This window comes from Colletotrichum siamense (genome assembly GCF_013390195.1).
Source record: "Colletotrichum siamense strain Cg363 chromosome Unknown KSG_Cg363_contig09, whole genome shotgun sequence".
NCBI classification, from domain to species: domain Eukaryota; kingdom Fungi; phylum Ascomycota; class Sordariomycetes; order Glomerellales; family Glomerellaceae; genus Colletotrichum; species Colletotrichum siamense.
Genome location: NW_023501022.1, coordinates 1,596,984 through 1,608,260, shown reverse-complemented (window position 1 = coordinate 1,608,260; position 11,277 = coordinate 1,596,984). Strand labels below are relative to the sequence as shown.

The 11,277-nt window shown below is 55.0% G+C and overlaps 5 protein-coding genes across 5 annotated transcripts; 2 read left to right on the top strand and 3 right to left on the bottom strand.

Moving 5' to 3' along the window:
* Nucleotides 1-246: 246 nt before the first annotated feature.
* CGCS363_v013152 (uncharacterized protein) lies at nucleotides 247-697 on the bottom strand (the record flags this gene model as incomplete). The annotated part of the gene is made up of 2 exons (XM_036645001.1): nucleotides 247-385; nucleotides 531-697. 2 exons carry the CDS (start codon nucleotides 695-697, stop codon nucleotides 247-249), a joined length of 306 nt encoding a protein of 101 aa, XP_036489327.1.
* Nucleotides 698-2,612: 1,915 nt separating this feature from the next.
* CGCS363_v013151 (uncharacterized protein) lies at nucleotides 2,613-3,059 on the top strand (the record flags this gene model as incomplete). Its single annotated transcript, XM_036645000.1, has 1 exon — nucleotides 2,613-3,059. The coding sequence occupies one exon, from the start codon at nucleotides 2,613-2,615 to the stop codon at nucleotides 3,057-3,059; it is 447 nt and encodes a 148-aa protein (XP_036489326.1).
* Nucleotides 3,060-5,248: 2,189 nt separating this feature from the next.
* ro-4 (Actin-like protein) lies at nucleotides 5,249-6,603 on the bottom strand (the record flags this gene model as incomplete). Its single annotated transcript, XM_036644999.1, has 4 exons — nucleotides 5,249-5,311; nucleotides 5,370-5,684; nucleotides 5,762-6,214; nucleotides 6,295-6,603. 4 exons carry the CDS (start codon nucleotides 6,601-6,603, stop codon nucleotides 5,249-5,251), a joined length of 1,140 nt encoding a protein of 379 aa, XP_036489325.1.
* A 797-nt stretch (nucleotides 6,604-7,400) lies between these two features.
* On the bottom strand, nucleotides 7,401-7,731 carry CGCS363_v013149 (uncharacterized protein; the record flags this gene model as incomplete). Its single annotated transcript, XM_036644998.1, has 2 exons — nucleotides 7,401-7,473; nucleotides 7,538-7,731. The coding sequence occupies 2 exons, from the start codon at nucleotides 7,729-7,731 to the stop codon at nucleotides 7,401-7,403; spliced, it is 267 nt and encodes an 88-aa protein (XP_036489842.1).
* Nucleotides 7,732-8,997: 1,266 nt separating this feature from the next.
* On the top strand, nucleotides 8,998-9,797 carry gpi-11 (Glycosylphosphatidylinositol anchor biosynthesis protein 11; the record flags this gene model as incomplete). Its single annotated transcript, XM_036644997.1, has 2 exons — nucleotides 8,998-9,324; nucleotides 9,381-9,797. 2 exons carry the CDS (start codon nucleotides 8,998-9,000, stop codon nucleotides 9,795-9,797), a joined length of 744 nt encoding a protein of 247 aa, XP_036489898.1.
* Between the last annotated feature and the right edge of the window lie 1,480 nt (nucleotides 9,798-11,277).

The window sequence follows — 11,277 nt, the reverse complement described above, 5'->3', positions numbered from 1 at the left end:
GGGGAGGCGTGCCGGCGCGTCGGGGGACGGAGGCCCAGGCGGGGACGGCTTTGTTCGCTGTTGCTAGCGAGATCTGAGACCTGGGTATTTGCGCCGACGATGGAACTCGCTCGAATCTGGAGAAGCGAGAGACCCAGAGACGTTTGTCGTCGTTGACGGGAGGATGGGCAGGATGGGGAGTTAAGATGGCAGCTCTCGCGGGACGGACCGTTGTGATCTGTGAGATGTTGCGGGCGTCGAGGGCGACTAGACAAGCTGCGAGAGCTCTTTGACTTGCAAAGGGGTGCTTGGCGAAGTCGCCGGCTGTAACCATAATGTGCGTTTGTTTGTCAACGTGTTCGAAGACTCCGGTTTCTCAACTACAGCCCGTCTGCCGCTCAGACTTCATGGACAATCAGGTTGATGATCACTTCATCAGCCAAACGTCTCAGCACGTTGTCGACGACAAACCCACGATTGAGGCACTCTCAATCTGCATGGCAAAATCACTCGTCAGCATTCGTCAACGACATCGCGAAATGAGACCACACGTTGGCGTCACATCACCAGCCACGACCCCAACGAACAGCAACCCCTCGAGCGAGCACGTTTCCCGCCAACGAAGGCGGGGCCCATGAAAAACCCAGACGACGAACAGACGACAGACGAGGGCGACGGTTTCCCCAGACTCCTCAACTTGCAACAAGAATCGTGGCATTTGCGACATGGGTTCAGAAAGGTCTGGTGACCGTCGTCGTCGCGGCAAACAGAATTTCCATTACCCCCAGGAAACTGCTGACTGGTCGCGCCAGGGGGGCCCAAATTGGATCTTTGACGTCGTCGACCATGTCGTGGGGCCCTAGACAGGGGGTTGTGTGTAGCGGTACCTCACCGGTCTTGACGGACACGGGAACAAAACATGCTGGCAGCAGATCCAGCTCTGCGGACAACAGAAACTGAGAGAGCAGAAAAAAAAATTGGCACCAAAAAAAAAAACTTCCAGCCAGAGGTCCAGAGGAGACTTTCCAGTTCCTTGCATTAGCCCCATCTTTCCCCAGTTGTGGTCCAAGCCTCTGAGTGGCCCAAAGTGCTACGCTACGGCCGAAAGCGGCAATCGATGGGGTAACGCTTTGCTAACAGATTGCCCCAGAACGCAATGGCGTCTTGCGGTTTTCGAGGTGTTTTTTTTCTTCGTTTCCTCAGAAAGTGGCTCCGCGTGACTCCAGAACGCCATCCGGTAGCAGGTTTGCATCACGCGGGCCACTGTGGAAAGTGGGGAGACCGAAAGACTCGAGGAAAAAAAAACTGCTTAGCTGAGATCTGGTTTAGACGAGGACAGAAGGGTGCCACCTCATCTCAGAGGAGCTCGCCTTGCGCCGGTGCAATTGGCAATTTGCGCGGACATGTCCGTTTCGACATAATGCGTGCTTGGCTGACGACGAATTGGACATGTTTGCTGTTTGCTTCTTTGTGCTTCTTATCAAAATAAACAAATCCAGAAAGATATCCTATCTGGGTTTGCTTATTTCGCAGATAACAGCAGGCTCTCAATATCCAATGTCCGGGCATCTTACACGCAACTCCTTAAAGGCCGATGACTGATGGCTCTCTAACACCAGGGAGCATGAGGTAAGTTAGGCAAGGAGAGAGGTAGGCGGACGGCATATGCAGCATGCCTCCGATCAGAAACCCTGTCTCACCCCTACTGTCACATCCCAACATGTCTTCATCATCCCATCGATGCAAGTCAAGCCTCACAAACTGGTCCTCTGAATGCCGTAGGAATGAGGACGACGCGCAGTCATCCACCCAGCTGCATCAAGACATTTCGAGCTCTTACGACGGTACTCCTCCTTGGTCATTCTCACACTCCACTGCGCAGAAACCACTCTCCTGGTACCCTGGTCCAAGTCACGGGGAACAAGAGCAACCAACGACAGCGAACCAAGCTACCCATGAGCTGTCCCAAACCAAGCTCTGCCAGCCCTAGCTCTGGCCTCTAGCCTACAGCAACTAGCTCCGCTCCCGACGTTTCGGGGCCTCGGGACCGTCCTAATTTTGCAACCAAGATCTACCCCCTCAGTCCCTCTTCCGCTCCCACTCTGGCCCCCCCGTCTGCCCCCTCTGAGAAGTACCTACGGCACCGCAATAGAGCCGCCAAAACTTTTCCCTCCAGCGCTAAAAATTCTTTTTTGCAATGGGGCGCGCGAGCTGTACGTAGCTACGTACCGCCAGGTGACTCCTTCTCTCCCCCCCAGTGCAACGCCGTCACTCAGCCCATGGGAAACTTTTTGCACGTCAGGCGGACGCCGCAGAGCCTGGCCGCCGTTTCTCCCTGGCGTGTATGTGTACGATGGTACTTGGCCGCCCACCACCCCTCCCCCCTTCCTCACGCTCACGCCTTCAAAGACGAACCAAACCTATATAGACCATGGACCCTCCTCTGTCTCTCACGATCGACCTCGCTCCCCATCATTGACTCATCCCAAGACATCCAAGCTTCTGCTTCATCCAAGCTCCGTTCCCTCATCCGAGAGTTCAGACGACACAGCCCGTGAACCAACCCACTTACACGGATCACAACCAACACCAAACCTACACCACAACACAACACCACACACACATCCTACAAGATGCCTTCCCAAATCTTCGTCACAGAGCCTCACCCCACGGTGGTACCAAACACCTACATCTACTCGGGCCGCGGCGGCGCCGGCAACATCTTCAAGGCCCCCGTGACCACCCCGGCCACCGGCGTCACCACGCCCCTCAAGCCCGTCTCCGCCAACAACAGCGCCCGCCGCTTCTACTCTGGCATCGGCGGCGCGGGCAACGCCCACAGCGCCACCGAGAGGCCCGTCATCAGCTTCGACGAGGACTTTGACCGCCAGCAGGTCCGCGACCGCGCCGTCGTCGGCCACGTCGGCATCGGCGGCGCCGGCAACGTCTCCCGCCGCAAGGGCTCCGACGCCTCCTCCGTCCTGAGCGAGGAGTCCTCCGCCTCGTCCGGCTCGTCGCTCAAGTCCATCAAGGAGCGCGGCGGCAGCTTCCTCCGCCGTCTCGCCTCCAAGAAGAACTGAGCGGTTCTCGTGGTCTACTGTCTCCACTACATCAACAAAATCATGTCATAAAAAAGCAACGGAACTCAGCAAGGCGTTTGGAAACCAAAAAAAGTCATTTATCGGATATATCATGTGGTCATAGGGGGAAAAGCAAAGGAGATTCTCACAAAGAGAACCGAGAGGCTGTTGCCTTGGAGCAAACACGAAGAAACCGTCTGCAGGAAATCATTCTCTGGCTGGAAGATGCCAGAGACATGGGAGCATAGCGGGAAAAAAAGAACGGGCGTTTTACGATTTTTGAGCGAAGTCGAGTAGTCGACACAATACCCCCCAATTTCATTTGGATAGCATGGCCCATCTGATGATGGAGCCCTTGAATTGAAAGTTTATGAACCTTCATTGTACTCCACCTTGATCCTGAACTGCCTGTGACTTGAGTTTTGAGTATCAAACGAACAACTGCCAAGTCTTCGTGGACGTTGTGTATTCGAACTGGCAATTCTTCCTCGCACATTCTCACTCGACTTGAGTGCACGACATTGGCCCCTCTGCATTGTCAATAAAAGAGGCCGTCATCCCCTCACGATGAAGAACCAGAGGAAAGCCAATGAATGGTTCGTAACTACTAATCCATTTGTAATTCAACAACGCAAAGCTTGCGAATCATGTTTCAAAGTCACAACGGCAACACCAACGCTAAATCAAAATCTCTCGGAACAGCTATGACAGGAATAAATCGACGCTAAACAAGACTGACGGACAACGGCACAGCAAATGATGTGGGCGGCTCTCTCAATGACACTGACGGAGATGTGCCAATCTGCGTGCTCCTCGTGTCTAAAACAATGTGATTTCAAGAAAACGACTTGTGAGCCCTGCGCCCGATTTCTGGCTTGTTGAGTGTGTGCGAATGACACAAACCGGCCAAATATATACTACACATTATCACAATGTTGTCAGTAACATCGACATACCGCCCGGAAGACAGCTGAAAACAGCCTTAGACTGTTGAAAACGGGCAACGTCCATGGAAACAATCATGAACCACATCAATACCAGGACTTCCTCTCCATCAACTCAAAGGACAGTGCCATCTCGTCTCAATCTGTTCCGCCTTACTGACTTTATGGGAGCTGTTTGAGAAACAGCCGGCGAAGGAGACGACTCGTTAGCTACTTGAACATCAACCGGCACCAGACCTACGAGTGAATACTTCAAGGGCAGAAACAAACGATGATGTCAAACCCTCATGCCAATCATAAAAACCTCATGCCTCATAGCATCGCATCACATGTCACCTCAATCAAGCCACAATCCTTTCTTAATCATTGATCAAACCGAGAGCTCTGACATTCGTTGCCCAAGAGACTCCAGATCGTCACCCCAAACACCCTCTTAAATAGCACACGCCCGTAAGCCATACCCGACACTCCCAACACACGCCATTAAACAAATGTCTCGCCCGCACATGGCCTGCGCATGTGAGTATTCACATTGCTTATTCCAAAAGCAACAGGCTTCTAGATGAGACCTTATCCTTATCAAAGAGGTCAGAGCTCCCACGAACCATCTTTCCTTCTCGTCTTATCTCGGCATCATTGCTTTTGAAACCTCCCAGGGCAACTTTCTTATTTCGGCTCTGGTATCTCTGTCACAAGTCAGCCTCGTCATTGGCAGGTGACAATCGTGACATTCAAGGCTAGAGCGCAACAGCGGGCGTTGTATAGTTGGGCATGGATAGCCCGTCATCTATGATTGCTTTCAATCGTCCGTAAGTCTCCACGATATCGATATTAGCAAGCAGCCCACACCATTAATCACACACCTAAACGGGACAACAAGACTCGGGTATCATTCTCAACTTTCTAGCTGACTCATTACCTCAACATGCTGCCTACCTTGCCTGAACCCCTGGCCTCTTGCAACGCCAGGGACGTCTTTTTTAGAAGGGGGTAATCTTTGAAAAACCAAAATCTAGCCAGTCCTCCCTCCGGTCCTCTTCCCGTCGTCTTCCCATGACACATACATTGATTGACATCCGGGAAGAAAAGACATTCCCTTCTTTCGCCACGCGTCTACGGTGTATGTCTTGCTCATCTGATGGAGACACGCCCAGATTCTATTGGAAAAAGCGTGGGCAGAAGAATGTGCAGAGTAAACGCATCTAGAAAGCCGCTTCGTATAAAACTCAAAACGCAGAAGCCGTCTCACGTAAACTTCGTGTGGATGATATCCGGGTTCTCGTGCCAGTCGTCGATGCTCACCCACATCTGTCCCGGTTGTCAACATTTCACTTCATCTCCCCGGGACAAAAAAGGAAAAACTCACCTTTCTGAAAGTGCTGAGACCAGCCAAGATACTTCCTCCGATCCATGTAGAGTACTTGCGCTCCGGCGGCGCAAAGATCTTTATCCTCATGTCCTTGACGGCCAACCGCTGCAGCTCCGTGAGAAGGCGGTCGCCGAAGCCCTTGGTCAGCGTGCTGCCTCCCGAGAGCACAATGTTGCTGTACAGCGACTTGCGCAGGTCGAGATCCGTCCTGTTGATCGCGTCGACGACGATCTGGTGCACGCCCGGGTATTCGAGGCCGATGATCTCGGGGTCGAAAAGGATTTCTGGTGCCCTGAAGCGTTCCGCGCCAATCTGACATCACGGTTAGCATTGTTTGTCCCCTCTCCAAACCTTTTTCCCGGCGGAAGGTATTGCTCTCTGTTGCTTACCTTGAGCTTGTGACCGTCCGGCAAAACATACTCCATGCTCTTGGCCGAGTCCGTCCTGTTGGCCCACTCCTTCTCCTCTTTCCTGGGATCGTGCGCGACGTAGGTGACGGACTCCTTGATGAGCCTCACGACCTCCTTCTCGGCGCTGGTGTGGAAGACGTAGCCGCTCTTGCGCAGCAGCGTCTGCATGTACTCCGTCACGTCACGGCCCGCGACGTCTATCCGCCGAATGCTGCTCGGCATCGCGAAACCCTCGTACACAGGGACGGCGTGCGACACGCCGTCGCCCGAGTCAAGGACGATACCCGTCGTCCGGCCGCTGGCGTATAATGACAGCACCGCCTGGATCGATGTGTACAGCGCCGGCACGTTGAACGTCTCGAAGAGGATCTGGGCGGCCGTGTCGCGGTTGCTGCGGGGGTTGAGGGGGGGTTCGGTTAGGAGAACGGGGTGCTGGGACAAGCATTAGCATCGCGAGATGAAATTGGGGCGGGGAAAGCGCCATCATCTCCCCGCGGTCTACCGGAACACACCTCTTCGCTGAGGGTCTTCAACCCCTCTCCGTACACGTACTCCCAGATCTTTTCCATGTCATCCCAGTCCGTGACGATACCGTGCTCAAGCGGGTACCTGATCTTCAACAGACCCCGGAGCTCCGTCGCCGCCTTCTGCCCAATAAAGACCTCGCCCTCGAGCGCGCCCGCCAGGACACGCAGGTGCTTGGGACGGCCGACGAACGAGGGGAAGTAGCACTTTGGCAGGTCGTCGCCCGCGAAGCCGGCGCGGATGGTGCCGGAGCCATTGTCCAGGACGATGGGCGCGTTGTGCAGCGAGTCCGTCATCTTGCGCGATGCATCCGAGGTTCAATATTTTCTCTCTCTCAAATCCTTCCGCTTCTCAATCGTTCCCGCCGGTCGTATGTATCGTCGGGTCGGCGAGTTTCGTTCCGATTTCGCGCACACGTTGAACCACACCCACCCCTTTGTTTGTGTTTGGCGGTGACTGCTGGCAAGTGGGGACTCGGCGATTCGTTGGCGTTGGGGAAATGAGGCTACGATTGACGCCCGCACGCTTTGAGCCCGGTGTGCAAGGGAGGATTGCAGAAGTTTGCGGTGTCGTCGCTGGGTCGTCGGCTCGTTCGTCGTTGATCGCTGGAGATGGGATGTTGTCAAAGTGGTCAAAATTGGAGGACAGCTTCAAGCACGACGCGGTCTCAGTCCGGGGAGCTGCAGGGGCGCGAATTGCTAGGACAGATGTGGAGTAGCGCGATTGGGAGCTGGCGTGCACTGGCCTCTAGGGTCTCGGTTGGAGCAGGTGTGTAAGTGCAGAGATGGTGACACGGAAGGGTTGCATTTGGGATGCAAACGATTGTGGAGATTTATCTCTATCTTTAGTTGTCGTTGAGTAAATTCTAATCTCACGCGCGCAAAGTAGTCTGTGTGTTTGAACAAAGTAAATAGTGCTGGTCCGAACAGACTTCTACCGATGCTGAATCCAAGAAGCCCCCGAACGCCGTAGATGCTCGAGATAAGATATGTACAGGTATCTCCGTGATATGTTCCAAATTCCCAAAATTCTAGCTTCCAACTCCCATATCGATGTTTCCACTCAGTTCATTAAGAGGAATGAATGCATTCGCTCAGATGTGGCCGTCGAGCGCCACCTTGGTGAGGTAGGGCCAGCCAAGGACGAAGGTGAAGAGAGGGAAGAACCTGCAGAGTGTACTGTTAGTCGAGATTCAAATCAAAAGGCACGATCGGTAAATATAATGCTTACATTGTGGCCGTGACGGCACGTCTCTTAAGCATGGCACCGTAGTAGGGCTTGGCCTGGACGCCAGTCTGGGGCATCCTCTGGAAGGGATGAGGCTCAAATTGGCGGGCAACGTTGCGCATGTTGGTGAGGAGAGAGAATTGTCTGCGCTGGACAGCCATGCGGGCGGCAGTGCGGGCGGCGAATGCGGGAGACATTTTGAGTGTTGATTTGGTTTGGTAGTCGAGAAAAGACTTTTGAGTGATTGAGAGGAGTGAAGTTGGTGGTGATACACTCGTACAAAAGATGTAGTGGAGAGTTGTGTGTTTGTTTGAGTCGAGACTCTGTTTGATGTTGTTGATGTGTGATGATGATGATGAGGGAGAGGGATACACAACAGACGGGAAGCTGCTTCGGATCTTATACCAGGAAAAAGATTGTGACTCCTGCCCGCAAAGCTACGAGATCTGTAAATCTTGGACAAGGCTATTCCGGGATTTCCTACGGCAAACGCCTATTGTGGGCAGATGGGCGGGCAGCTTTGCCCGTAAGATTGCCGTGCCTGGGCGGAGCGAGTGAGTCTTCTCAATCGAGGCCCAGGCAAAATCATGCCATCCCATCTCCAACGGCCCCCAAACGGTATCCATGGCCATGGGATTCTGCAATGAAAGTTGACAAGACACAATGTCTCACCCAATAGGCGCAGCCGCGCGGGTGGGGAGGCAAACCATTTGGGTCATTTGGGCGGTTTGCAAAAAGCCTGCGCTGGAAAATCGCGTATTAAAACTGTCGATTGGCGATGGTGTGGTTCTCTGCAGTTTCCTGACGACTGCCACCGATTATGGGGTGATGTGGTGTGACGGCGGCCACCGAGGAGGCGCGCTGATTGGCTGGCAGAGGGGCCTGGATTCCTGGCGAATGAGATGATCGCCGCTGCTGACCATTGAAGCGAACAATCGAACCACAGACCCAGCCGGCTGGGAGCGACGACGAGGGAGAATCCGGGGAAGACAGTGACAGCTGCCTTGGTCCGAACTTGCAAAGGTGTAGAAGTTCAGATCCCGAACGAGAATAGGGGATGAGATGACATCGTCACTCTTTTTCCCAAGAAAGAATGAGGTGGAAGATGCGGTGTCACTTTGCTGCAGAAACGGTACGTACTGCGAGCTGTCACTTGAGAAGCTTGCAGGCCCGTCGCGACCCTGCGCACGCTGAGTGGCCCAAGAATCTGGGGTTGGCAGCCAGCACGCAGCAGTTCCTTCAGATAATGGTCTTATCGCCATGTGACTCGGGCGGACCCGCCAAACGCGGTCGGACGTTGACGCCGTTCCGCGGTTTTTCCTGAGCCGTGGCCTTCCGGGTTCCCGTCCCATTGAAGCTCACTTATCGACCGACCGATACCCTACAACGCCTCCGAGTCTCCCGACTTCGCGATCGTCCGACCGACCGACCACTCGAGCATGCCATTGGTAGACCACGTGACAATGTCGTCGCCAATGAAGGCCGCCTCCGACGCGGGCAAGTCGAAAGACGGACTGCACCCGGTCCACGCCCTCCCAAGCCCTGCCGCGCAGCTCGTCCGACACGTCCAGCCGGTGCTCCTATCTGGCCTCTTCGTTGCACAGTTCAGCTCGCTGGTGGCCGACCCCGTGCGGACTCTCACAAATTCCCTGCCGGTCGTCGCCGTGATACAAATTGTCTATGCGTTCGTCTGCCTGCCCGCCGCCGGTTCGCAAGCGTCAAAGGGTACTCGCAAGCCCCGGCCTGGCGAGAAGAAGAAGGTTGAGAGCACGGGGCCGAACCCCTTCATCGTGAGTGGTCATCCGTCACCAATCGGTCGGAGAGTCATCGCTAACAGCTATGCTAGGCTATCTTCCTTTCCGTCCTCCTCGCCGCTCTGATCACGCCCGCCCTGCACATCGTGCTCGTTCTCTTCGGCGCTCCCTTCCTCACACACGTCCCGCACACCCTCCTCTGCTCCGCCAACGTCTCCCTCCTCTCGCTCTTCCCGCTCTTCTACGTCCACGGTGTCGAGGCCAGCACATGGGCGTCCATCGCCAGCGCGTCCGCGCCGCTGGACGAGGCATACGGCGGTCTGATCGGAGGTCTGCTGGGCGCGTGGCTCGGCGCGGTGCCAATCCCCCTGGACTGGGACCGTGACTGGCAGAAGTGGCCCGTTACGATTCTGTGTGGCCTCTACGGCGGCTACGTCCTGGGCAAGACCATTGGCGGCACATTGGCGTTTGGCAAGAGGATGGCAGGTTCTGCGAGCGACGACGAGTGAGCATGCTGAGGCGGTCAACAATCTGAATTAGCAGCATGCTGCAAGTCAGCGACAACAGTCCCGCCGACTGCCTGACTCGTCGATAATACCACGAGAGTGACAAAACATTAGTGCTCGTCACGTCTCACACAAGAATGCCTCCGGGTGAGGTGTATTATGGCTAGGCCTAGACCTGAACCTGAACCTGAAGAGGCGGTAGCTCAAGCGTGCGTGGCAACAGCGGCTTCAACAACGCTAGCTCTTGTTTAGCAGCAACTTGGCCTTCCGCAGAGTAATCGATGTATAATACCTAGTGCCAATTGGCAACAGCCAAGAGTGGCCTCAAAAAACAAACGAAACAAAGTTCCAACATAACCAATGCGACAGACCGCTAAGAAAGAAACGGGACGTTGCAAGTGTTTGCCGCCATGAGCCTCGGCGATGTCGCAATCAATGCCGTGCAGTGAAACACCAACATCATATCCGTCGTGGCACACTTCACCCCAGCCACATGTAGCCTTGCAAGCTTGCCTCATGGAAGAGTCCAGCCCTACAGAGTCGACGAAATAGGCGTTGGAGTCCGACTCCTAGCGACGTTTTTTTTTCGCCGTCTGCGCCCCCCGTCACAAAAGCGGGTACAGGCCGCGTCTCCGTCCCAGCCCTGCCAGCTGCCGAGCCGACTTGGCTCCTCCCCCTTTGCCGCCGGGCATGACCGGGCCCCTTGCGTCATAAGTCACGGGGCAGCTTGAGGTTTCATTGGTGAGACAGCTCTGGCAAGTTTTTGATGGGACGAGGAGACAAGAACAAGGTGAACGGCGCGCCGCGCAAGAGGAAAAGAAACCAACAAGGCGGTGGGGATTTGGGAGAGCGGACATTGACCAAAGTGACTTGGTGACTCTTCACTGCCAAATCATTTGCATGTCTTCTCCGCAGCATGCGCGGACGGACCGATGTCCGCTGGAGAAACAATTGGCATGAACCTTGCGCCAGCTCGAGCGAACTGACAGGCAGATCCTCGATGCTCATCTGTGGCTATGTGGCTGTGCCGTCACTCTTGCGACACTGATCAGCTTTCCTGGTGTGGCGCTGTGGCTCATCGCCTGCATGTTGCTAGGGCCCCTTCCCTGCCGTCGTGACTGTCTCTAGCCCCTCCTACTGGTCGAGAGTGTGTGGACCGATGAGCGAAAGAAGCAAAATTAAGAAGGCGGACCCCACCGGCGGCGCTAGGCTCGGCTGATGACGTAGCATCCACCTACCCGCCCCGAAAAAGAGTTCGCGCAGCTTCTCGTCCATTAGATTCCGATGTACACTGGCTACCTTTACGCGAGAAAACAAGCATGCCAGTTGCAGCCCAGCGCGCACCTGTGCACCCATTACCTGAAGACCAGCCCCGGAATGGCCGTGCCTGGGTACAGTGCTGCTTCCCAATGACGGCGATGTCGCGGGAACTGGCTGGGGCGGGGGACGCGCAATTGAAGGCTCGATCTGGTAAGGATAGATC